This window comes from Peromyscus californicus, unplaced genomic scaffold (assembly GCF_007827085.1).
Source record: "Peromyscus californicus insignis strain IS unplaced genomic scaffold, ASM782708v3 Scaffold_11__1_contigs__length_118956290, whole genome shotgun sequence".
Taxonomy (NCBI): domain Eukaryota; kingdom Metazoa; phylum Chordata; class Mammalia; order Rodentia; family Cricetidae; genus Peromyscus; species Peromyscus californicus.
In genome coordinates this window covers 66,807,425-66,834,391 of record NW_026294402.1, presented here as the reverse complement: position 1 = coordinate 66,834,391, position 26,967 = coordinate 66,807,425, and the positions used below count along the sequence as shown (strand labels likewise).

Here is a 26,967-nt window from a genome sequence, read left to right as displayed (position 1 = left end):
TATATAGATATCAGGGTTTTTTTCTTTAAGGCTCTATAGAGATGGTTCAACAGTTAAGAACACTTGTTGCTCTTATAGAGTGCATGAATTCATTTACTAGCACCTGTAGATGTAACCAACCTTCTTATTAAATAAGAAACACAGAACCAATGCAAAGAAGAAAGCCAAGAGGTCAGAGCTAAGAGCTAAAACCTTACCCTTCCTCCTGCGGTGGTCCTACCTCTCCGAACCAGAGCTACCCCTGTGTTAAAGTCTATATAGAGTTCCTGTTCTGCCTTCTCATTGGTTGTAAACCCAACCACATGACCGCCTTGTCACGGCCTGTCTGTATAGGCCTCCAGGTTTTCCATGATTGGTATTGAGATTAAAGGCATGTGTATCCAATAATGGCTGTATCCCTGAACACACAGAGACTTACCCAGCTCTGCCTACCAAGTGCTGGGATTCCAAGCGTATGCCACCACTGCCCTGCTTTCCTATGGCTTGCTAATAGCTCTGACCCCCGGGGCAACTTTATTTATTAACATACAAATAACATTTTAATACAAATAAAATATCACCATATTTCCCCTTTTCTATTTTAATAAAAAGAAAAAAAAGCTTATAACTAACATAAGAAAAACTATATACAAAAGTACAACTATATACAATATATATAAGTAATAAATACCTAAACAATGTCTAGTTCATTTGTATTTGACAAATTCAGAGAAAATAATTCCATTATCTATCCTATTGTATCTAATTCACTTTCTATCCTAATTAATCTTCAGCTATAACTAACTAATCTTCAACTCCCTCAGAGACCCAAGAAGGAAGTAATATTAGCTAACAAAAAAATAAAAACAGGAAGTATATGCAAGCAACTTCCAAAAAATTGTGAGTTGACAGAAACAGCCAGCTCCCTGGACAATCATCTGAGGTTTCTCCATAGTGTTGGAGCATCATCTTCAGCCTATAGGCTTAGCATATCTGACAGACTCATTTGTGAAGTAGGATGTACACAAGGTCAACAGTTCAACCTCACATTGGGTGAGAGCAGTCCATGTACCAGAAACACCTGAATTCCACTAGTGTCATGTCATGATTCAGGATTTTAAATTCTGGAAATTGTTGATGTTTTTTAAATTCAGCTGTCCATTCTTCTTGGCTATGTGTGTATGTGGCTTCATTTCAGCATCCCATTCTTCTCCACATCCCTCTATTAAATGCCATTCTACTGTTGAGAGGTGTGAGCTTAATTACTCTTCAAGAATAACTGTTTCAGCTACCTTCCCATTGCACATCAGAAGCCATCGGCCCACACTGCCTGTTAAGCTGCCTTCGAAGAAAAAGGCACTGTACCTTTCCCGGATTGCGAAGGCCACTTCAGGGATGGTGCCATATTGTCCTGGCCTCAGAAGATGCCTTTTGATAAAGCCATAACCACACTTGTTTTGACAAGAATCAGTAGTCCTTTGTTTCATGTCCTGTCTGTCCTGTTTGTCAGCAGTTGATTTGAGGATACTTTGTTGTCCAGTGGATAACTTTTGCCACAATGAAAGTTAACTCCAATTGCAGTTTTTTCAATGCCCATATTTTCTCTGAAGTAGATTGGTACTGCCAGGAGCCGACATGTCTCATAGTCATAACAAAAAAGAAAAATTTTCTAAGTTATTAAAACATTTTAAATGCCATATTCTGTAGATCTCTGAAGGGTTTGAAGATAACCTGTCTATCTAAAATATATCTACTCAATCTTGAAAGCATACCTAATATAACTGCAAGTTCTATTATAATGTCTAACTACTAACTTTCATTTCTTTATATCCTAATAGTTGGTAATAACAACATTCAAGGATCAGAAAATTACATTACATTGTTAAATGAACGGTACAATTAGAAATATACATATAGCATTTTCTAACAATATCAATTTCAATATATATAATTTGTATACAATGAGCACCACTCATAACACCTGTAACTCCAATCCCAATGGGTCTGACAATTCCCTGCTGAGCTTTGAAGGCACTAGGGATGCATGTGGTGCACATACATACATGCAGGCAAAAGCACTCGCAAATATAAATTTTTTAATTAATAAAAAGATTGTTTCAATATGAATTTGTATAGCAAGAGCAGTATAAATGGTCTGATAAGAGAATATTCATGTCTGTCTCTTATGTATTTATTTTACATGTTCAATGAACAGCTTCCTCTTCTCCATATCAGACAGAATTATCAGTGGCAGTCAATCTGGCATTGAACAATGAGCACACCTATTAAAAGAATTTTCAAGGTGCATAACCTGTGCTTTCAAGCATGTGGAGATCATATGTTTCATATATTCTGACCTTGCTATTTAAAGAATGCTGCATCTGCCTGTCAAAGGCAAAATAAAAAAAAACAAAACAGATGTGGTGACTAAAATTTATGTATAACGTCTGTGGAAGACAAAGACTTCTAGGTTCCCACTTGCAAACAGAGCATCATTTGAAGATTCATAGCTAAGGATTTGTTGTGTGACTAGAAGATACATCTATGTGTGATGTTTACATTTAAATTGTTCATTTTCTCCCTTTTTATCACCACTTATGGAACTTATTTTAAGATAGATTATTTCTCCTTTTGTGTCTGATCACCCCTTTCTCTCTATTGAATGTTGAATCTGTTGGAATTTATAATTGATGCTAAATAATTACATTGATACAGTATCGTCTTTTTATTCACATGCCATAATATCTGGTAATTAAAACTACTCACTTGCCTATTTCATTAAAAAAAAAAAACACAAAAAAAAAATAACATAAGCTCTGGCTGAAAAAGAATTTGCTTTTTGAGGAATCTGAAGAACACTATGTTCTTTTTTTTATTTGTTTTGGTTTTGAGAAAGATGTAACAGTTTGGGCTGTTCTGGAACTTGCTCTGTGCACCAGGCCAGCCTGGAACTCACAGAGATCCACCTGCCTTTGCCTCCTGAGTTGTGGGATTAAAGACGTGTGCCACCACTGCCTGGCAAACACTGCTTTTAAGACTACTTTTGAAAGATGCAGAGACAGCTTTTGGCTGATTTAGTACTTTGTTTCATGCATGCTGGGGCATTGTCACATGAGCTATAAAGAAGTTGACAAACCAGGTGAGTAAAGACAGCATGGCAAATGTAGGAGATACAGCAAAGGTGATAAGCAGAGGCACATTCGTAGCAGAAGCTCTTGGACAGAAAGGAAGTAGCCAGCCTTGCATGGCTGCATGCGTAACTGTGTGTCCCTCCTAAGGACTGAGGCAGAACAATGACAAGCTCAAGGCTGCCTTTGGCACATAGCAATTCCAAATGTCAAAAACCACAGAAGCCAACTCTCAAATCAGGACCCTAAGTTTCCAGTTTTAGAAACTAGAAAAGGGGAAGGAGGCTGGAATATGGTTCAGTGGTTCAGAGCACTGGTTGGTCTTGCAGAGGACCCTAATTTGAGTCCCAGCACTCACATAGTGCCTCACAACTACCTGTAACTCTAGTCTGGGGTATCTGATATCCTCTGCTGGCCTCCATACATGCAAGGCATGCATATGGTACTCAGGCATACTTGCAGACCAAACACCCATACACATAACATAATTAATTCAAAAGAAACTAGAGAGAAAAACAGACCAAACTGAAAGCGGGGGTGGGGGGTGGGGGTGGGAGACACGGGGGACGGGACTGTAAAGATAAGAGCAGACATAAACACAACAGACAGAAAACAGGAGAGGAAATCAGCAAAGTCAAAAATTGGTCCTTAGTGAGGTATGGTGTCCAACATGGGGGAGGCTTGGCAGAATTGCAGATTTGAGTCCTGCCTGGTCTATATAGTAAGTTCTAGACCAGCGTGGGTTATATGAAATACCTCATCTTAAAAAGGATTAGGCCGGGCGGTGGTGGCGCACGCCTTTAATCCCAGCACTCGGGAGGCAGAGCCAGGCGGATCTCTGAGTTCGAGGCCAGCCTGGGCTACCAAGTGAGTTCCAGGAAAGGCGCAAAGCTACACGGAGAAACCCTGTCTCGAAAAACCAAAAAAAAAAAAAAAAAAAAAAAAAAAGGATTAGAAGTTGGCTCATTGAAAAGATCAACAAAATTGAAAAACATATGCCTAGATTGTTAAATAATAACTTAAATCAGAAGTGAAAGGGCCACATTGCTACTGGCTTCATGAAAATAAGAAGTAAAAGTAAATACCACAAGCAGTTACATACCAATGCATATTCTGGATGAAATGAACAAATTCTCACAAACACACACTGTCAAGGCTAGCTCAGACTTACAACAGAAAAATAAGAGAATCAATAATAGAAGTCTTTGCAGGTAGTGGAAGGCCCAGAGCCAAATGCCTTTTCCAGTAAAATGTAGTTAATGAGGCTACAGCTTCTGAAACACTTCCTTCCTTCTTTAGGAGCAGCATTTTACTGATACCAGAGCCACAGACACCACAAGGAAAAGGAACTTGCAGAACATTATCCATTTGAATATCGATACAAAAATCATTCATAGAATGCTAACACACTGATGACAGCAGTATAAGGATTAGACATGACCAAGTAAGTTTGCCCAAGAAATACAAGAATGGCTTAACATAGGAAAGTTGATCAGTGTAACTTACCAGAGTAATAACGTGAAGGAAAAAAACTCAGAGTCAGACAACCAATGGGGTAGGGGTTGGGTGTGCATCTAACAAAAATCTAGTACCTCTACCAGGTAGAGCACAGACTTTAAATGCCAGCACTTGGAAAGTCGAGGCAGGCAGCTTGACTTATATAGCAGGTTTCAGCCCAGCTGAAGCTGCATTGTGACTGTACCACACCTGCTCAAAAACAAACAAAAAAGTAGTACCCTTTCATGATCAAACCAATTGGTAAGGTAAGAATAGGGAGCTAGAGAGATGGCTCAGTGGTTAAAAAACATTTTCTGCTCTTCCACAGGACCTGAGTTCACTTCCCAGAACTCATAGCAAGTAGCTCACAACTGCTTATAAGTTTGTCTCATAAATCTTAAGAAAAAATGAGCTAACAATAGGAACTTCATCAACGTAGTAAAGATATTTTTTATGAAAAACAGCCTATCACACATTCAAGATTAGTATTGAAAGCATTCCCCTAAAGCAAGTCTCTTTTCAAGAACCCATATGTTCAGCAATGTATTGGAAATTCAAGGAGAGTAAAGAAATAGAACTATCTTTATTTGCAGACAATTTGACCTTTTCTTTAGAAATGCTTAAGGAACTTACCATAAAACTATTAGAGCTAAGGGCTCTAAACTAGTAGAGATGGCTCAATGGTTAAGAGAACATCCTGCTCTTGGAGAAGACCCAAGTTCAGTTCCTGGTGCCCAAATTGGGTGACTCACAACTGCCTTTAACTTCAGCTCCAGCTCCAGGGGATTCCATACCCTCTTCTGGACTCCACTGCTACCTACACTCATATGTATCTCCCGCTACCTCCCACACACAAGATGAATGAACCTCAGAACTATCATACTAAATAAAATAAGTTATGTGTAGAAGGTTATATTTACATGGAATAACCAGAATAGGTAAATACACAGAGCCAGAAAGCCGAATAGTGGTTCCCATAGACTGAGGAAAATGAAATAAGGAGTTCCTGCTTAGTATGTGTGGGCAAAGAGGAAAGAAATGACTGCTGTAGGGCTGTGGAGTTTCCTTCAGGCAGTCATTTGGAGCTAATGGTTGTACATGATAAGTATATTGAGTCCCACTGCTAGGAAACTGTATGTTGTGTGAATTCTAAAGTGCTGTAACAGTGAGAAAAATCATGTAACTTAGTTTTTCTTGACTAGTAGAATGAAGGCTGTGACTAGAGTACAGTGGCTGCTCTTCCCAGGTTCTGCTCACTCTTTCTGACTGGAGTGAGTTTGTTCTCACTCACCAAGTCATGATGCTCAGTACTAAGAACATGAAGACGACAGTAAAGTATTAAGTATCTACCAGGAGAGTAGTCATAAGCTGGAGGAATTGTGTTTTCATGCCTGAAAGCATCCTCTGAGCCCCTTCTTCACCACCCTACCCCAATGAAGTCACTTTCTCTTTTTTGTCTCACATTGGTGTGATAGTTTTCATTCCAGCTGCCAGAAATCTCAGACCCAAGTTCTGCCAACTATAACCTCATTTTGTTTGTGATAAGATCCCCAAATCAGTGCTTTAGGTTAGGGCTGCTGACTCTCTGAATTCCAGCAATGGACCCATGCTCTCTCCCTCACTTTTGTCCTCTTGATGGATTTCTTACTTACATTTTGGATGCCTAGGCATTTGGAAACCTAGCATATGTGTTCATTAACAGATTTCAAATATTAAGACAACAGGGGTAGATGGATAAGTATTATTGGTCAAGTACAACAAGATAAATTATTGTCAGAGAATCTAAGATACATGTGACACATCTTAGGTCTTGTACTTGAGTCCAAGAAGCATAAACTAAACAAGTCTAACATAAGGAGACGAACCAGCACATGGAGCAGAGTGAAGAGCCATGAAGTTGGACTACTTTCAACCTTCAGTTCACATGATGGGGGGGTATGTCCCCTAAAGCATCTGAGGCATTGTGCTCTGTGCCATTTTATAAGAAACTTAACAAAGTGAAAGAGAGTCTAGTGGACCATGAGGGATGAGGAGGAAGGGCATCTCCCTCCTCGTCCATGTCATGAAACAAAGCAAGAGAGATTAGTCTTATAAATACGGCAGCTCTTCAAATGGTAAGAGTATCCAAAAAGAAAAGGGAAGCAAACAGTCAGCTTCCGTGGGATAGAAAAGCCTTCAAGCAAAGTGCAGGCAGCCTCTTTCAAAAGTATTCCTATAATTAAAGGATATAATCACATAGTCACCAAAATATTTTCCACCCCTGAGATTAATGAGTCTGCATAATTACTAAAATGTAGGCAAGGGAGCTGGGTATAGTGGCACACATCTTTAATCCCAGCACTCAGACAGGGGCAAGTGGATCTCTTGAGTTTGAGGACAGCCAGGGCTATACACAAACTGTCTCAAAACAAAACAAAACAAAAAAACAACAAAAGGCAGTCAAGGGAAGAGTGAAGAAAAAGAGTTTAAAACCGGTGACCTAATTGAATTTAAAAAGTACTTATTGATTACTTCTAAATTTTAAGGCATTGTATAAAGGTACTGTCAGTAATTCAAAAGTGATGAGCTTGGTCATTAGCAGCAAGATGACATCTTTCCTTGCCTTGTTTTATAGTCTAGTCTCCTGAGACAAGATCTAGGAATTGGGAGCCCAGCACAGCTGTCTTCTTCAGGAAAACCTGGAACACCATACTACTCATTCTCTGCCACAAGTTCTAGGAGAAGACCGCTCCATGACTCTGTAGCTCTAGGTGAGTGTTTTGACACAGAAAATCCTGTATCTCAGATGTCCTGCTTCCTTAGTCTGTTTTTGGTCATCATTTGGATATCAAGGTATATCTATATACAAGTAATATACAGGCTGAATATTCCTAATCTAAAATCTAAAATCCAAAGTGCTCTAAAATATGAAATGTATTGAATACTGACATTATATCATAGAAAATTTCATGACAGACTTCCTGAGATGGGCCACAGCCATAAAGCACACATGTATGAAATTACACTTGGACTATGTAAATAAGGTGTATATGAAACATAAATGAACTTAATCTTTTCGTGTGGGTTCTGCCCCAAAGATACTGCATTCTGTTTATACAGATAGTGGACTAGAACACATCTGGCCACAAGCATTTCAGGTAAGGGATGCTCGTCCTGTATGCATTAGATACATAATGAATGGAGTTGTCAGAGTTGCCACTGTTGTAAAGAACTCATCTACTTTGTATTCAAGGTTTAGCTAACTATAGTCTTGTTTGACATTTCATAATTGTCAAACCATAATATTCATCAATATGAGCACAGTGTGGTAGATATATACTGCTGTGTTTTTAGAGCCCCCTTGAAGCCATAATTTTATTTATAATAATTTTTTGACATTACAATTACATCTCTCTTCCCTTTTCTTCCTCTACCCCATCCCATGTACCCCTAACTTGCTCTCAAGTTCATGGCCTCGTTTAATTGTTGTTTTATGAGATTATTCCTAAATATATAACTATAACGGGCTCAGTCCGTATAACGTTACCTTTATGTGTATAACCTCATAGCTGTCCATTTAGTATTTGATAACCGATTGAGGAGTTCTCCCATGGGGAGGCCCTTTCTCTTGCTTTCAGCATTCCCCAGTCCTTTGTTTAGAGTAGATGCCTTCAGAGTTTCCCCTTCCATGCTGGCATGCCTATTGATGTGGTCTGTTTTTTTCAGGTCTTGTGTAGGCATCCATGTTAAACCATAATTTTAACAGATTTTAAGGAAACAGTTTAATATTTTGCTTCATGAGAGAATTTAGCCAATTTTTCTTCTTTTAACTAGCAGGTGTTTTCTTCTTAAGTGAAAATTTTATGTTCTATTATTAACACCTAGTTTTTAACTAAAATGAAAATAGTACTGACTGGTTTGCAAAATGGTTTTATAAATTCCTGTCAGTAAATTATAACAATAAAATAATCCTTCTAGTCCATGACTTTAATCATGAATTTAGCATAAAAACTAAGGCTCAAAAGATGCCACATACATAATAGTAGGTTGCTCACCTGGGATAAATTTTAAGGTTTTTGTGAGTTTGAGTCCAGTGGGTTTTTTGTTGTTGTTTGTTTGTTTGTGTAGCACTCTGATCTTCAGGCAAGCTTTATTTGTTAAATGACAAACAATCACCACAGTTTGCATACTGGTTACTTCTATGTGTAGCTGGAGTTTTCCTGCCTGGCCCACAGTCAGGACAAATCTCTCTCACCTGCCAGTTCCACAGCCGCTCAAACCCGACCAAGTAAACACAGAGACTTACATTGGTTACAAACTGTATGGCCGTGGCAGGCTTCTTGCTAACTGTTCTTACAGCTTAAATTAATCCATTTCCATTAATCTATACCTTGCCACATGGCTCGTGGCTTACCAGCATCTTCACATGCTGTTTGTCATCGTGGCGGCTGGCAGTGTCTCTCTCACCCAGCTTCCTGTTCTCTCAATTCTCCTCTCTTAACAGTATACTTCCTATACTTCTATACTTCCTGCCTGGCCGCTGGCCAATCAGTGATTTATTTATTGACCAATCAGCAACACATTTGACATACAGACCATCCCACAGCATCTATTCTCTACTTTTCCTTTGAAATTGAGATAAAATTAACAAGCACTTAACTTACTGACATGAAACTATACAGTGAAATGGAGTACATTCATCTAATCAGTGTTTCCAGTGAAAATTTTGTGTTTTTTTTTAAATATAAGAAAAAGTTGTAAAACATGTTTATAATAAAGGTAGACCAGCTCCTAAAGTAAATGTAAACCAAAGTAAAATGTGCTATAATTCCTGATTGCACAAGTATTTGTTGACTGCCTCAAGCTAATATAGATCTACCTCCTGTCTCCATATATTCCTAGTCTCTAGGTCTGAAGTATGAATGAGGTACATAGAAAGGACACAGTGATGGATTGCTGCATTCAGAAGGAAATTCTGATACCTTTTTTTCATAGAAGCATGATCATGTAATATGTATGGGTGCTATTAGAGTCAGCCCTGGTGCTTTAGACCAGCATTCTTTTTGTTACTAACGAAATGACAGCTTACAAAATGTTGTCCATCTGTGCTCTGCTTGACCACCTGTTGAGTTAGCCCAGTAGAGGCCTCAGTTGAGTCTGTGTTGGGTTGGTGTACAGCAATGTCTTCTTCATAGACTCTGTGCACACACTGTAGGAACAACCAACTAATCCCTGCCAGTGTGCTACTACTAAAAAACAAAACAAAACAAAAAAACTATTGAATAGCTAGGAAAGAATGGAGATACATTCCATTAAAATCCAGGATAAAAATTCAAGTTTTCCATGAATTCCAACTTTATTTCTATTTGATTATGTTATAGATACTATTGCTTATCTAGTGCATCTTTTCAAAACTCTGTGAGGTTACAATGTTAAAGTTAGATTACAAATGAGGAGCCCAATGGAATGCAGCATATAATGTTTCTCTTGATACTTGGAGGAATCCTGTCCATTTCCTGTGTGGATACCATTTAGTAGATTATTTTTATGCTGCCCATTGCTGTTCCCAATCTTGGCCTCTCCTTGGCATTACAGTGTCTGGTAAAATGTGAGCACTTAGAAGAACTTTAGAGAGCTACAACAATATTAGTGTTTTCTGAAACCATTTAGGTACTCTATTCTGGAGAGCAGCAGCTAGCTAATTTATAATTGTTTGGTCTGCATTAATAAGGGCTAAAAGTTATTAAATGTGGGACAGGAGAGGTGGCTCAGCAGTTTCGAGCACTGATTGTTCTTCCAGATGACCTGGATCAATTTCCAGCACCCATAGGATGACTGTAGCTCCAGTCTCAGGGGATCTAAAATTGTCTTCTGGCCTCCATGGGCACTGTATACACATGGTACACAGACATAGAGGTAAAACACCAATACACATTTTAAAAAACATTAAAGTGTCACAAATGTTATTCAATGCAATGAGCATGTTTCATGTATTATCACAGAACGTGAAATTCACAGGAGAGGTGGTGTCCCCCCACCTCTTCATGCATCTGAAGGAATTGAAGCACAAAGAGGTAAAAGTAACCTTCCCAGGTTCATATGGCTGGTGTACTAAATATAGCCAGTTTACTCTTCCCAAACTAGACTGTGAATCCCAAACTGGTGATAGTATGTGGCTAATGATGAGATACAAAACTACAAGCCATAGAGCATTTTCTTGACTGATTTTGTATAAAGTGTAGCTTTTGCTCAAGGAGTAAGTTGTAAGGAAGTAGACTGCTGAAACACTTCACCAAGAACAAAGGCTTTGTTCTAAGTCTTACAAATACAGAATGTGCCAGAGCTTGTTTATCTTTGGTGCTTCTGTTTTAAAGAAATGTGGGCTACCGCTTGGGGAAGGGATATCCGCACTGATGAATGCTTTTGGCCCTTTTTATAGTGTAATATTTTTTGCATGATGCTTATAAAGTTGCTTTCCTCGCTTTACAGCCTTCTGGGATATTACCTGTAGAGAACCCACAGACCAAATTTAAATAAGTTTCAATCTTTATAAAAATCACGTTTTATTGTGTACTATCATTTACAGCCTAGGAAAATGCTTTTCTTATTTCATTCTCATTTCTGTAGTTTTAAAAAATACGGAGTTTTTTTCACATCAGCCTTCCTAATAATGAATCTCTCTGAAAATCCTGGATTTGATCCATTATTTGTGTGTGGTTGGAAAGCTGTGCATATCACTTTTCATAAAATAAAATGGAAAAGCTATAAATTTTGTATATGAAGGAAATTAGAATACCAACTTAGGCATATGAAAAGTCATATTTTCATTATATTTCATTAATGAATTATATTAATTTATTTTAGAAATAAATTTTTGGATCTGGAGCTATGGCTCAACAATTATGAGCATGTAGTGCTCTTGAAAATGACCCAAGTTTAGTCTCACACCCATGTGGCAGCTTAACTATCTGTATGGAATTCCAGCTCCAGAGAGTCCAGGCCTGTATTTGGACTCCAAGGGTACCTCTACTTAAACATATACCTGCACTCACATATGTGTGCACACACATACACACAGCACATACAAAAACACACATGCATATATAGATACACATAATTTAAAATAAAGTAAGAGATACTCTCTCTGTGTGTTCATTTCCTGAAAAAGTATACAAACTTTTAATAAAAGTCCAAATTATAGTGTAGTGCTGAGGTTTCAGTTTTACTCACACATTTCCAAAGCAAATGCCTGTAATACTAGATTGTATATTGGCTATATTTCATAGCATATGGAGCATGTCTTGATGTTACTATAACCTTAGTTTTTCATTCTTTCAGCTTTATTTCAGATTTTTAGCATAGTACATTGTACTATAGCATTTGCTGTTAGATACTAATTTTTTGTTTGTTTTTGTTTTTCGAGAAAGGGTTTCTCTGTGTAGCTCTGTAGACCAGGCTGGCCTGGAACTCACAGAGATCCGCCTTCTTCTGCCTCCCCAAGTACTGGGATTAAAGGTGTGTGCCACCAATGCCCGGCTTGGTACTAAGTTTTAAAAATAGGCTTTAAGCCTAATTCTTCTTTCTTTCTTTCTTTCTTTCTTTCTTTCTTTCTTTCTTTCTTTCTTTCTTTCTTTCTTTCTTTCTTTCTTTCTTCCTTCCTTCCTTCCTTCCTTCCTTCCTTCCTTCCTTCCTTCCTTCCTTCCTTCCTTTCTTTCTTTCTTTCTTTCTTTCTTTCTTTTTTTTTTTAGCTTAATTGTTGATATGATGTAATTTGTCTCTTTGTTAGGGAAGTGTTCTATTAGGGAGACCTGTTGCAGAGAGTTCATTTCCAGTGGACTGACAAACATGTGAAGTACTTAGCCGCTCATGGCCTAGCAGGCGCTTAAGACAAGTTTGTTCTCCTTCCTTGTTTGTGCTGTCGTTGTGTTTTCTTTATTTTGCCGTTACCTTCCCGCACTTCGTAGAACCAGTGCTGTATTCTTGTATTCCCCTTCTTCACAAGCAATAGTAGGAAAAAGAGAAGTGGGGGTCGTGCAGCAGGCCGAGAAGGATAGCAACACCGAGGGTGACAGCATGGAACTTGTTTCCTAGTCATTCGAAGGTTGTTTTGTTTTTCATAATGTAAATGCTAATGAAACATTTTGTTTTCCATATGCAGATCCTTTGCAAGCAAAGAAAGTAAGAAAGGTGCCTCCTGGCCTGCCTTCTTCTGTAAGTATTTTTTTAAACTTGATGTTAAATAAATTGATGTCAAGTATTCAGTATTTACTTGCTACAAGGATGGATTCGATTTGTGCCAGTGGGCATACTTTACATAGTAACTGTTCATTGCTTAACAAAATCATTGATTGAGATAAATCCACACTTAATGTTAGGCTTTTCGTTTTCCGTGCAATGATTTGTAGCTTACTTATATGCTGTCACTCCCTGTCCCTGTCATTTGAATTCCCCTCTTGGGAAGAAGACTAGGCCTGTAGCTGTCAAAGAAGATCTCCTGTGCAGGTCTTTTGATGTTTAATTAGTCATTATGTTGCTGAACAGGAGGACAGACAGAGATTAATAGCTGAGAATCTTAGAAATTTACATTTGTAATAATCCCAATGGAGCTAAAGACATTAAGATTCGGAGGACATGTTCGGCTCAGCTTGCCTCAGTAGGACTGAGGTTATTAATATGCATAAATCACCAAGTCAGATGTTCATTGTGAAGCCCTTGTGGATTTTAAAACCTTCATTAAGCCTTTCCCAACTTCAGTCTAGCATCAGGAAAGCTTTCACGCAACTAGTTCGTTGATCCCTCCTTGCTCAAAAATGTATCCTTTGAGAATAAAGAGCTTTGATGCGGGAGGTTGGGAGAGGTTGGTAAAGCAATCATTAATGGCTGTAGTAACCTAATACTGTAGGAGTGTTTGTGCTGTTAATGTACTTATTCTTTGGAGCAATAGAAGTATTTGTAGATGAACTTACATTATAAATCCACCCACAGTTGAAAAACCTCTGGTGAGAAGAAGGGAAAGGCTTTTTCTCTGTGTATAGAACAAATGAGCAGTGAGGCTGTTAGATTGAGACCCTGTGCCTTGAAGGGTACCCTCTTTGTTGTGTAAATGGATGTTGGGCTTTTATTGGGCAATACTTAACACATGGGCGCAGGTGCTGCCATATGAGTCACAGCTCATCGGAGTTTCGACTGAATGGAATATCCTGCTTGATGAGTAGCAATCTAGATGGGGCAGCGGGAGCCAGAGCTTTTGATTTCTTGTGAAGGGTAAAGTAGGGAAATTCTCTTTCAGTTGTTTGCATTCCTTCTCCCACCCCCACCCCCCCGCCCCCTCGCTTCCATGTGATACTTGAAAAGTTGAATTGAAATCTCTGAAACTCAATTCCAGATGGATCTGAGTTTTGAGAAGCATAGGGCAGCTGTGCTCTGAACCTGCAGCCTACCTGGAAGGCTGAATTGCCGAAGCAAGCATCCTAAAGCTTTTGCTTGCATAAGCATTTGGACCCACTAGAGGCTGAATAGCTGCTTGATAAACAAAATGAACAATGCCTCAAAGCATTATTCCCAAAGACGGGAATTTCAGCAGCAGCTAAAAATAGTTGTGCGATTTACATTTTAACAGTTGTGTGCTGTGCAAGGGTAGGTAGGTAGTATAATCTAACAGAAATCATACTCAGGTAGACAGAACTGCTAAAACATGGAGCAGTATGAGTTCTTGTAATTTCTATAATTCTATGAAAGTAATAAAAATTAAACTGCATATTAATATTAGTAGAACCACATTGCTTTAAAAAACTAATTAGTAAGTGAAAAGTCTACCACATTTATTCGTGTCCTAACATTAGAAAAAAGCAATAATTGTCCATGTTTCATAGTTACTTCATTTTTAAACAAATGAGTAAAATTGACAAGGAGCCTGGAATAAGACTTTGCAGACCCCTTCGTCCTTACATTTTTAATTATGACAGCATTTACTACTTAGAGATAGCTCTCTGTATTATTTTATGTTCAGGAAAGGAAATAGTACTGCACTTTGATGAACTTTTGAGAGTGATTAGGAAATTTTGTAAGCCAAACTTATTAAGCATTGTATTTTTCTAGCTCCTTTAATACACACCTTTAATCCAAACTTGAGTCAGAGACAGATCTGTAAGTTGGAGGCCAGCTTGGTTTTCATAGGGAGTTCTAGGCCAACTCGGGCTGTATAGTGAAACCCTGTCTTAGACATACACACATGTATGTATGTATGTATGTATGTATGTATGTATGTATGTATATTTGTATATAGCAGTGCGCATGGTGGTGTATATGCCATAATGTCAGCAGCAGAGCCTGAAGCGGGAGGAGTGCTATATATTCTAGGCCAACCTGGGCTCTATAGCAAGACTCAGCCTAAAAAAACAGAATAAAGAAAGAAAATTAAATTTTTTTCTATTTGACTACTTATACTGAATATGCAGTTTTTGCCATTGTGAATTATGAAAGAAGTGGGTGCAGAAATGACCACAGTGCATATTTTATTTTATGATAAACTTACATTATTTGAATAATGAGTATCATACTTCCAAAACCAAAAATTCAGTCAAATGTTCAGATTTCAAATGGACCAGCAGGTAAAGAGCACAGAAGTGTGAAAAACAAATGGTTTGCCTAAATTTGGATGTAAAGTATTCCTAGATTCTATGGTAGGTTCAACTTTGTAATTTTACTGTAGTGTTCCTCCTCCCTTCCCCCAGAGGAGGAGCAGAGGAACACTGTAGAGTACACATGGTCTTGGGGAGGTCTGCTCTGAGTACAGTTTTCCTATATCAAATCATTGCTAAGATAAAAAGTAAAGCAGTCTTGAGACATTGGGTAGGGATTGGGGCAGCTTTTCCCCTGGCAGCTTCTCTTTAATTTACAAAAGGAAGCGCATTCAGTAGCCTCTCCTGCTTCAATGTCACTTTGTTAGATGTGTCAGCCATTTCACTAAATCAGCATTCTGTTTAGTCTCTGCCACTAATCTACCCTAATTTATATACAGGGCCACAATCACAGCTTATAAAATAATCTGAAAGGCCATTTTCTTTTAACAATTGAACTATAAATCTTGGTTTACTCAAAAATATTTTGTTTAGTATATTAAATTTCCAACAGTTCTGCCAGTTCCATTTTTACTGAACAGATTTGTGTAATTGGCTTTGTTGTTTAAGGACTAGCACTATCTAAGGATGGTGTGGTAGTCGATAGAGATACACAGAATTTCCCCATGTATAGATAATGACTTTTATCTAGCTTCTAGCCTCTTTTCCTTTTTATGACGTAGGAGGAGTTGCTTGTGACTCTCTGAACCATAGTGATTTTTGTTTCTGTGGTGCAGAGGATTGAGCTAAGGGCCTCCTGCATGTTAGGCAATTGCTGTACCACTGACTCATTCTTGGTCTTAAACCTAAGGTTGGTTGCCTGCCTTATTCATTTTTGGGGTACTGAGGATTAAGCAAAGGCCTTCATACATGCTGAGCAAGGACTTCTCCACACTGCATATCAAAGATGGTAATGCCAATCTTAAAGGTTATTAGGAAAATATCTAGTACCAGATATTTACCTGATATATCAGATATAATCCAGACTTTCTCTTTCTTCATTTTTTCTAATTTTTACCACTGTAGCCTAAATTTGTTTTTTAAAGTCATTTTACCATATTTGTTTGAAAAACAAACAAAAGTTTGAAAGTGAAGAAATGAATGTCACAGTGAAAAAAGTTGTATTACTGCACTTCTATATGTAAGTTGGAACTTGGCACACAGTGAATGTTTGATAAATTACAGTTGTTGTTACTGTTTAAAAAGCATACCTTTGTACAAAAAGAACCTTCAGTGACTGGAGAGATGGCTCAGCAGTTAAGACTACTGTCTGTTCTTCCAGAGGTCCTGAGTTCAATTCCCAGCAACCATATGGTAGCTCACAACCATCTATAGTGGAACCTGATGCCCTCTTCTGGCCTAAAGTCAATAGAGCACTCATATACATAAAATAAATAAATCTTTTGTATCCTAAAGCCTTTCTCTGTCCCGCCAAGTCCCTGGTCCCACAGCTGCTTATAAAATAATCACTCAGAGGCTTAATATTAATTATAAACTGTTTGGTCTGTGGCTCAGGCTTATTGCTAACTATCTCTTACATCTTAAATCAACCCATTTCTATTGATCTATATTTTGCCACGTGGCGGTGGCATTACCAGTCAGCTGGCATCTTGTTCCTTGGGCAGCTGAATGACTCCTGTTCCTTAGGCAGCTGGACGGTGTCTGCCCTTCTTCTCCTTGTATCTTTGCTTAGATTTCCAGCTCTGCCATAACCTGTCTTGCCATAGGCCAAAACAGCTTTTTTTATTATCCAATAGTAGCAACACATATTCACGGCATACAGAAAGACCATCCCACCACACTTCCCCTTTTCTGTCTAATCAAAAAGGAAGGTTTTAATTTTAACATAGTAAAATTACATATAACAAAACAGTTATCAAGAATTACAGTTACAATATCTAGTCTATATATATTTGGCAAAATTAAAGAAAATATTCTGTCATCTATCCTATCTTTGTAAGTCTAAAGGTTTATATCTAATTTACCTTTTATCATAACTAAGGAAAGCTATAACTATAATTGTCCAGTTTTCAACTCCATCAAAGACCCCAGAAGAATATAATGTTACCTAAGTAAACAGGAAATGCATTGTAAGTAACTTCCAAAATTCTAGAAATGACAGAGACAGCTGCCTACCTGGACAGTCATCCAAAGTTTCACTGTAATGTTGGGGCAACTGTCTTCAGCCTACAGGCCTAGAGTCTCTGTCATACTTTTCAGTTAAGCAGGAAATTTGAAGGACTGTTCTGTCTGATGGCAAAGGTCATCAGTTGCTTTCCTCTGTGTCCTGCAGAATGTCTGACAGTTTCTTCTGTGAAGCAAGAACCTGAAGGACCATCCTGCCTAGTTTTGGCAAAGTTCAGTGGTCATTTTCCTATGGGTCATGAATGTCCAGTTTATACAACATACTGTCAAGCAGTCCAGTCAAGAGCAGTTTCTTACCCAAATGGCTAGCCTTTTCTATATTGTAAGCAAACTCCAAAACGAGTTTCTTTGATGCCCATCATCATCTTTGAAATAATTGGTGCTGCCAGGACCAGATGTGTCTCCACTGTCGAGAAAAGTCTTAAGTTCTTAAAACATTTTAAATGCCATATTCTGTACGTCTTTGAAGTATTTGAAGATAATCTATCTAACTGAAATATATCTTTGTATACCTGAAAAACATAACTAGCATGACTGTAAGTTTGATTATCATAGATGACTATTAATTTGTATTTCTTAATGATAGTATCATACAATTTTAAATGAGTTGCATAAACATAAAACCTTAAACAAGAGTAGACATATACATACATTTTAACAAAATGGTCCATAAATTTGTATCAGTAAACCAAATCCATATCAATGTAAAGTATTTTGATACTAACAGTTGTTTTTTGGATCAAAGTAGATTCAATAATCTATCTTTTTTATCATTTCTATATCATATCTCCCCTTTTTTCTTTAGAAAGAGATTGCATTTATAATCAACCCCCTTTAAATAAAAACAAACATTTTTGAACAGTATTTTGAGAATTTGGGCGTAGCTTTTCATACTACTTCCAGCTGATTGGAGGTGCTGACAATCTTATGGTAATCCTGAGAAAATTTGGAATTATGGTCAAGTCCTGACTAGAGTAGTCTGTGAGACTACATCATCTCAGCCAATTGCTTTGAAACTGTTCTGAATATTGAATCATCTGGGCCATAGCTCCTATTGGAGAACTCTCAGGGGATCTTCCTTAATGGAACCATGTTAACCTAGAAGGAATCTACAGCTTTTCATCTTCTGTGGAAACAAAAGCAGAACCTCTTTTCCAAAACAATATATCTTTAGACCCAAATTTTGAAGTCATGATACCTTTAAAATACATATATGTTGGTTTAACATAGCAACCCCTACAATCAAATGTTTCTCTGCAGTTAAAAATCCCAAAGACAGCTGGGCAGTGGTGCTGCACACCTTTAATCCCAGCACTTAGGAGGCAGAGGCAGGTGGATCTCTGTGAGTTTGAAGGGAAAAAAAAAAAGACAATACAGTAATATGCGGTATCCAGATTCTGTGTATTTTCCATCTTTACATGACTTTTTTTTTTTTAACTAGATTTCTTTTTTTTTTTTTTAAGGACTTTCTCTATCCTTTTTCTTTTCTCTTCCAAGCCTGTGTATATTTTTTAAACACACTGTAACCTATTTAGAGGTTTTTTCCATCTGAATCTGTTTTATTGTGTATCTTTAATCCTTTTCTGACCAGAAGTTTTTAAACTGCTAAACTGCGTGGCTAGGACTGAAGTGGCAGCCCTGGCTGCTGGCTTGAACCCGTTTGGCTTTTCAACATGGCTCAGGTACCAATGAGTCATGCTTACCTCCCCAATCTAGGAAGCAGTATTGTAGTTGGAAGTTTCTCCAGTCCCACTTGGCCCCACAGTCCCATGTTTCTCCAGGTCCCTTATTTCTCCGGTCCCACTAGCCTCTCCCACCCAAGTCCTGCAGCTACTTGGTCCCAAGTAAACACACAGAGGCTTATATTATTTACAAACTGTATGATCTATGACTTAGGCTTCTTACTAGCTGGCTCTTATAACTTAACTCAACCCATAACTATTAATCTATGTATCGCTACATGTTCTGTGGCTTTAACTGTGTCCCATTGCATGTTGCTCCTTGGACAGCAGTCTGCTGTCTCCTCTTACTCTCCTTTCTCCTTTCACTATCTCTTTTGGATTTTCCCGTCTGGCTCCATCCTGCCCTGCAATAGGCCAATGCAGCTTTATTTATCAACTAGTCAGAGCAACACATATTCGAAGCGTACAGAAAGACATCCTACAGCAAGTATTAAGTAGCATGCCTATGTTTTTAAGCCCAGGGCTGTGGTCCAAAGCCTGCAGGCAGTCGCTGAGAGAAGTCTCTTTGTATCATGGCCCGTGAGAGACCATGGGAGTCCGCCATGGTGCCACTGAAGCTCACCACAGCCAAGGGACAAGACTCTGTACTGCGGCCTGTAATGAGACCTGAAGTAGGAAGCTGTTCTTGGCTTCATTTTAGAACCTTTTTTTAAGCTCTCAGATTTTATGGGAAAATTCTTGCCAAATGTCTAGGCAACAATTGTAGACTGAAGTTTCTCAATCCCATCTGATCGCACCCAGGCAGCAGCCATTTTTATAAAATAATCACCCAGAGTCTTAATATTAATTACAAACTGTATGGTCTATGGCTCAGGCTTATTGCTAACTAGCTCTTACATCTTTAATCAACCTATTTCTATTAATCTATACTTTGCCATGTGGTTACAAGTCTGCTGGCATCTTGTTCCTTAGGCAGCTGGATGGCATCTACCCTGACTCCGCCCTTCTTTTCCCTGTATCTTTGCTTCAATTTCCCACCTGGCTATATCCTGTCTTGCCATAGGCCAAAACAGCTTTTTTATTAACCAATAGTAGCAACCCATATTCACAGTATACAGAAAGACCATCCCACAGCAGTCTTTTAAAAAGAAAAAGGAAGGAAAGGAAGGAAGGAAGGAAGGAAGGAAGGAAGGAAGGAAGGAAGGAAGGAAGGAAGGAAGGAAGGAAGGAAGGAGGGAAAAGGAAAAGAAACTTCAGTGAGAAGGAAAATTTGCTGAATCACAATCTACTGCCTAGATTTACTCTGATTGTTATTATTTTCTCAAGTCTCAGGGGTGTATTTTTCCTTTAATTTTTTTCCTTTGATTGAACATCAGTGTAGCTCCCCTAATGCAGTCTCAGATATAGGGAGTATCTCTATTCTTTACTCTGTATCTTCACTTGATATTGTACTTCCAAGTCTAGATAATATTTTTATATATTACAAAAGATGCAGAATTTGAAAGTAGGAAGCAAGATTTCATCATAAATCTGCCCCAGAGTAACCCTTTAGATAAATTCTGGAATACTTTCTTATGTATTAGAAAGCATATCATAGGCATATCTTAATCAAATGCCATGCTATCCTTTATCTTGTATTTTAAAGTGTGCATATATTTTCCCACAAAAACTGTTAATGTAATTTCTTAGGTAAGCTCTAAAAATGTATTTTGCCACCCCATTTAGAAAAGTTTTGTTTTCTAAGTCCTATTTCTCCCACTGAGCTTCCATTTTCCAAGATGAATCAGAACAGTGTAAACTACTTTTTCTTGCTTTGAAGCAGTACAGTTCTATGACCTTAAGATTGGTAATTATAGTTGGGCACAGTGGCTCATACCTTTTAGCTGAGCATTCAGGAAGCTGAGGTAGGAAGATTGTTGTGCGTTGAGAGCAGCCTGTATTACATAGTGAGTACCAGGCCAGCCAGAGGTATATGGAGAAAGATACACTCTTAAACAACAACAAAGAATTAGTAATCCTAGTTAGAAATTGTTATTTTCTTTTTCTGGTGTCTGGGGTTCAAACCTAGGGCTCCATTCTAATGTGTATTAGACATTGCCTCCTAGTAACATTTCAGCATACATTTTTTTTAATTAGTGTGAATTGATAGTTAACATTAAATCTGAAAATGTATGGGCATTTCAAGATAGTTGGAGAGATTCTGAAGTGCCCCAAACCGCACAGGCTCCTGGACCCATACATAATGCTGGAGTATTGCTCTGTAATATCTAAGACTAAGAACTACAGAGAGACAGAATATTAAGTCTCAAACACATCTAAACTAGATAGGAGAGGTGACAAGCAGTGGGAGTAGGTAGAAATTATTATGTTGAGAAAGTTAAATACAAAATGGTTAGCTCTCTGATCTAGTGAGAATCACCATCAGGGGTTAGAACTATAAAGAGCCACTTTCAGTTTATGTCTGAAAGTAGCAAGAGCAGCACCAACTAGCATTCTCCCGAAGGACTCTGCATGGGGTTCAGCAGGAAGCCAAGGAAACAGTGTCACAGACAGTTGCCTGAGACCTCTAAGACTAGCAAGAAATAAAGCTAAGGAGGATTAAACCATCTTTACAAGCCAGTGTCTTGAGCTCTGTAGTTCTTGAATGGATTGAACAGGGTATTTGCTTATTAGTTCCTTGGGCATCACAGCTGGATGTGCAGAAGAGATTCTTTGTTTTTCTTTCTTTTTTTGTGGGTTTTTTTGGTTGTTTTTTTTTTTTTTTTTTTTTTGGATTTTCAAGACTTTCTTTGTGCAACAGTCCTGGCTGTTCTAGAACTCACTTTGTAGACTAGGCTGTCCTTGAACTCACAGAGATCCACCTGCCTCTGCCTCCCCAGTGCATGGATTAAAGGCGTGTGCCACTACCACCCAGCCATGTGTATATTGTTTTAAGGAGTGTGATCTTTCAGTTTGGGCTTTCTCTCGACCATTGCCAGTAGTCTATTGTGGAGGTATCTTTGTGGATTTCTGTGGGCCTCTCTAGCACTTTGCTTCTTCCTATTCTCATGTGGTCTTCATTTATCATGGTCTCTCTTTCCTTGTTCTCCCTCTCTGTTCTTGATCCAGCTAGGATCTCCTGCTCCCCTAAGCTCTCTTTCCCTCGACCCTTGCCCTTCATTACCCCCACTCACGTCCAGGTTGTTCATGTAGATCTCATCCATTTCTCTGTCATTGGGTGATCCCTGTGTCTTTCTTGGGGTCCTGTTTTCTAGATAGCCTCCCTGGAGTTGTGAGTAGGAGTCTAGTCATCTTTGTTTTACATCTAGTATCCTCCTATGAGTGGATACATACCTACTCTGGTGATAAGATGGCCAAACACCCTAATTGTCATGCTAGAAACCTCATCCAATGACTGAGGGAACCGGATGCAGAGATCCATGGCCAGGCCCCAGGTGGAGCTCCAGGAGTCCAAGTGGTGAGAAAGAGGAGGGTTTGTATGAGCGAGAATTGTTGAGACCAAGATTGGAAAAAAGCACAGGGACAGTTAGCCAAACAAATGGAAACACATGAACTATGAACCAATAGCTGAGGAGCCCCCAACTGGATCAGGCCCTCTGGATAAGTGAGACAGTTGATTAGCTTAATCTGTTTGGGAGGCATCCAGGCACTGGGACCGGGACCTGTCCTCAGTGCATGAGCTGGCTGTTTGGAACCTGGGGCTTATACAGGGACACTTGGCTTAGCCTGGGAGGAGGGGACTGGACCTGCCTGGACTGAATCTACCTTGTTGAACTCAATCCCCAGGGGAGTCTTTGCCCTGGAGGAGATGGGAATGGGGGGTGGGCTGGGGGGAAGGCAGGATGGGGGTGGGGTGGGCTGGGGGCATGGGAGGGGGGAGAACAAGGGAATCCGTGGCTGATATGTAAAATTAAATTAAATTATTAAATTAAATTAAATTAAAAAAGGAGTGTAATCTCAACAATTTTCAAAACACTGCAAGTTCTTAAATTGTTTCTAATTTTTCTCACATGTATAGTCATGAAGCAGATTTAAAAAATTTTAAACTACTGACTGATCAAAATTTTTGACTTTTTAAACTATATTTGTTTTAGTATTTAACCCAGTATATCTGTAGTGTTGCCAATATTTTATTAGTTTTTGAAAAACAGATTGGTTCTGGCTGGGCATAGTAGCACATGCCTATAATCCCCACACTGGAGAGATGGAGGCAGGAGGAGGAGGATCAGGAGCTTGGGGTTATACTTCTATGTGCTTCCTCAGTATACTATGTCAAGGGGTTTTTGTTTTGGGGGACAGGCTCTCATTGGGTAGCCTAGGCTGGCCTCAAACTCAAAGAGCTCTGCCTGCCTCTGCCTCTTGAATGCTTGGAATTAAAGGCTTGCACCACCATGCCTGGCTCAACTTATTCTGTAAAGAGGTTATATAGTAAATATGGAGATAAAAGGGCAGATGGTTTCTACTGAAACTACTAGACACTGCTGTGTTACTGTCATTGAAAGTAGCTACAAGTGATACCTAAATGAAAAGACACAACTGTGTTCCAATAAAGCTTGATAAGAGAGTTGGTAGATGAGACTTGACTCACTAGCCTTAAGTAGTCACCTGCAGTGGACTCTGAGAATGCAGGTGTACCCCCCTTGTCATCAAGGCCCTGGAAACAGAGCGGTTTTTATTGTACTGTCAGATGCTCGTCAAGATTATTTGCCATATTCAGAAATGTTCCCACTAGTACAGTCAAGTGAAGCAATGCTTCAGTGTTGTGTTTTCTGGTATTTAAGTGTTCCATGAGGTGACGATCCTGCTGGTAATTGTAGATGTGTGTACTCAAATTGTCATCTTTGTCCTTGTCCAACTTTGTGCTAAAACAGTAGACTGTGATCTGTTTTCTGTGGAAGTATGCAATGGAACATGTACTCATTTAGGTGCCATTTAATATGAAGGCTTTACTGAAAACTAAGATAGTTAGTTGTTCATGCCTTGAAAATTCATTTTCTCAATGTTACTCTTTATGAATGTAGGTGAATTTTTTATGGTTCTTACATAGTTCCCTTTTTAACTTTGATGAAAGCTTTGATTAGTAAGTAAAGGCTCAAGTTTTGACTTGTACTTGAGATCTTTTTTATTGTTTGAAGTCAAAAGCAGCTGTTTTCTCCCAGCATCATTAAAGATATTTAAGATTTTCAAAAACCGAGGCTAAGGGTACCCAATCCTCAAGAAGGACAGCAGTTTGAGAATTAGCAACTCTTTGCTATTAGGTCCCAGTGAGTCCCCTCTGAGTCATTGAGAGTGTTCTGAGTACTTACAGTAAGTATAGGACTCTCTTAGGCATTCAGGATTTAAATACAACCAAAACATGGGCCTGACTTCAAGATCATGGTAAGAGTTCATCTTCTGCCTGTGAAGAGAAGTAACTTTTATTGTTTTTCTGTTGAGTAATTGCCCTGCAGTCATAGAGTGTACTACCCAGGAAAGTAGTGCAGTCAAGTGGGGTAGAAACCATGCCTGTATAACTGTTACCTTCCTTATCTAGAAAGGAGCACTTGTTGATTTCTGTTGTAAACAGTACTTCTCAGTTTCCTTCTCTGGTTGTTCAAACAGGGAAAAATATGCCAACTTTCTTTATAAAAGTAAAGAACTTTGGTTCCCATTTGTCTTCTAAAGTATGCTGTTAAATTATACACAACTCTGCATTGATTCAGGATTGACATCATTAGAAATGTAAGGACTAGCTGAGTGGTGGTGGCACACGCCTTTAATCCCAATCTGGATCGCTGTGAGTTCCAGGCCAGCCTGGTATGCAAAGTGAGTTCCAGGGCAGCCAGGATTGTTATATATACAGAGAAACCCTGTCTTGAAAAACCGAAAAAAAGAAAAAAGAAATGTAAGGACTAACTGGGCAGTGGTGGCGCATGCCTCTAATTCCAGCACTCAGGAGGCAGAGGCAGGCAGATCTCTGTAAATTTAAAACCAGCCTGGTCTACAGAGTGAGTTCCAGGACAGTCAGGGCTACATAGAGAAACCTTGTCTGGAAAAAAGAAGAAGAAGAAATTTAAGGACTTTGCATAAAACGACATTGGTGTAGAAACCAGTGTATAAGGGACAGATTTTTTTTTCCCTAAAGAAGAGAAAAAAGTTAACAGTTTCATTGAATACAAGTGTAACATCTGGTTCTTCTATACCATATTTCTCATACTAAAACACCCTCAAGAATTTAACCATCTGTCAGCTCCTGTGTTACTGTCATCTTTGTCCAAGCCCCTTTTCTCTTTCGGACTACTGCAACATCTCCTCAACTAGTCTTGCAGTTTTCTTTCAGCAGTTTCTTTCATGAAGGGAGAATACTTAACAGTTTAGGTCAGACCATATCATTCCGTATCATCCTCCACTTTAAATCCTGAAGTAGCTTTCCTTGTCAGTTTTAAGGCAGAGTCCTTACAGTGGCTTAGCAGACCTTTAGGACCCATCTCTTCCCTCTCAGATCTTCTTCTGCCATCTTCCTCCCTCAGTCCAGCCTCGGGTGCTTCTATGTATTTATGATCTTTCTGCTAGACCCCACTCCTTTGTACCTGCATGGCTAGTTTTCTCTCTGCTCAGTGGGGATCTGTCATAGTCGTCCTATAGAAAATGGCAGCATAGTACCCAGCCACCCCTTCCTTTCCTGCTGTCACTGTCTCTGTAGTTTATCCAATTTATCCTTTAACCTGGTCACTTTAGAAAGCAGGGATGTGGTTTATGGTGGGGTTTTTTTTTCTGTCCCCAGTTGCTAATGGATAATAAATTAATAAATCCATGTGGTTAGCAATATAGCTGTAGGTATCTTTGCCTACTGTACCTTGCTTAATTGACATGAAGATGGACTGATCTACAAAAGATCTGAATTATCTTCAGAGAAAACTGTAGCCATATTTTAGCCTTTACTTTATAGAACATTTGTTGCAGGAATCTTAGAGAGTCTTATTAATAAAATCAAACCCGAGACCAGTTATTGGGGTGAACACTGGAAGGTCAGAGAACGAGAACAAGCCACAGCTACCTCACCTTGCCATATCCTCAGCTGGTCTTGTCTCCTCAGACTGGAGTCCTCTGAGTCCTCATTCCAATGGCTCTCAGCCGAACTGCTGCTAGAAAGCCTGAAAGCTTAACCAGCCAAATGCCTAACCAGCTAAATGCCTTTAGTTTCTGGTTCTCACGCCTTATATATCTTTCTGCTTTCTACCACCACTCCCTGGGATTAAAGGCTTGCTTTCTGGGATTAAAGGCGTGAGTCACCATGCTTAGCTGTATCCTTGAACACATGGATTTCTGCCTCTGGAATGCTAGGATTAAAGGCGTGTGCTACCACTGCCTAACTTCTATGTTTAATATTGTGGCTGCTCTGTCTCTGACCCCAGATAAGTTTATTAGCATGCACAATATTTGGGGGAAAGCAATACCACCACAAACATTAACTATGCTTAAACCTTATAAATACTTGAAAATGGGAGTGGGAAAAGCTCCAGTTTTTCATTAGAAAAGTAACCTGTTTTGGTTGACAAAGTTTACCAGTATTATTTCCATTCTTGTGAGCATAGACTCTCAGTTTAGACACATGAGAACTAGGAAACATGCATTTCATTTCCATCATGGAGTCCTAATGTTAGAAATGGATGTTTTGAAGTCATATGATCTTCATCGAAGTTTAACAGTGGAAACACAGATTGAATTTTTCAAGGTTAGGGAAGCACATAACCTCAAGGTCACACTGTAAAGTTAATATGGTGGTATTGCCTGGTCTTTATCCTGTGAGTTCCTTGGGCTGTCTGCTCATGGCAGCTATTTTGATTGTAATCTATTTCATAGTCCCTTTTACTGCTCTACTAAATCTTCCAGCAGAACATGCAAAGTAGCATGTTATAGGCCCTGTGCTTTTGTTGAAGGATGGTGTAGGAGCCATTG

At 38.9% G+C, this 26,967-nt stretch overlaps 1 protein-coding gene across 5 annotated transcripts in view; it reads left to right on the top strand.

The window, feature by feature from the left end:
* Positions 1-26,967, top strand: part of Tcf12 (transcription factor 12) — a 282,155-nt gene that overhangs the window by 192,839 nt on the left and 62,349 nt on the right. For all 5 annotated transcript variants that reach the window (XM_052713833.1, XM_052713826.1, XM_052713818.1 and 2 more), the window contains 2 exons: positions 7,219-7,354; positions 12,742-12,794. In XM_052713833.1, coding sequence (XP_052569793.1) covers positions 7,219-7,354; positions 12,742-12,794 — 189 coding nt within the window. The remainder of the gene's footprint in view (positions 1-7,218; positions 7,355-12,741; positions 12,795-26,967) is intronic.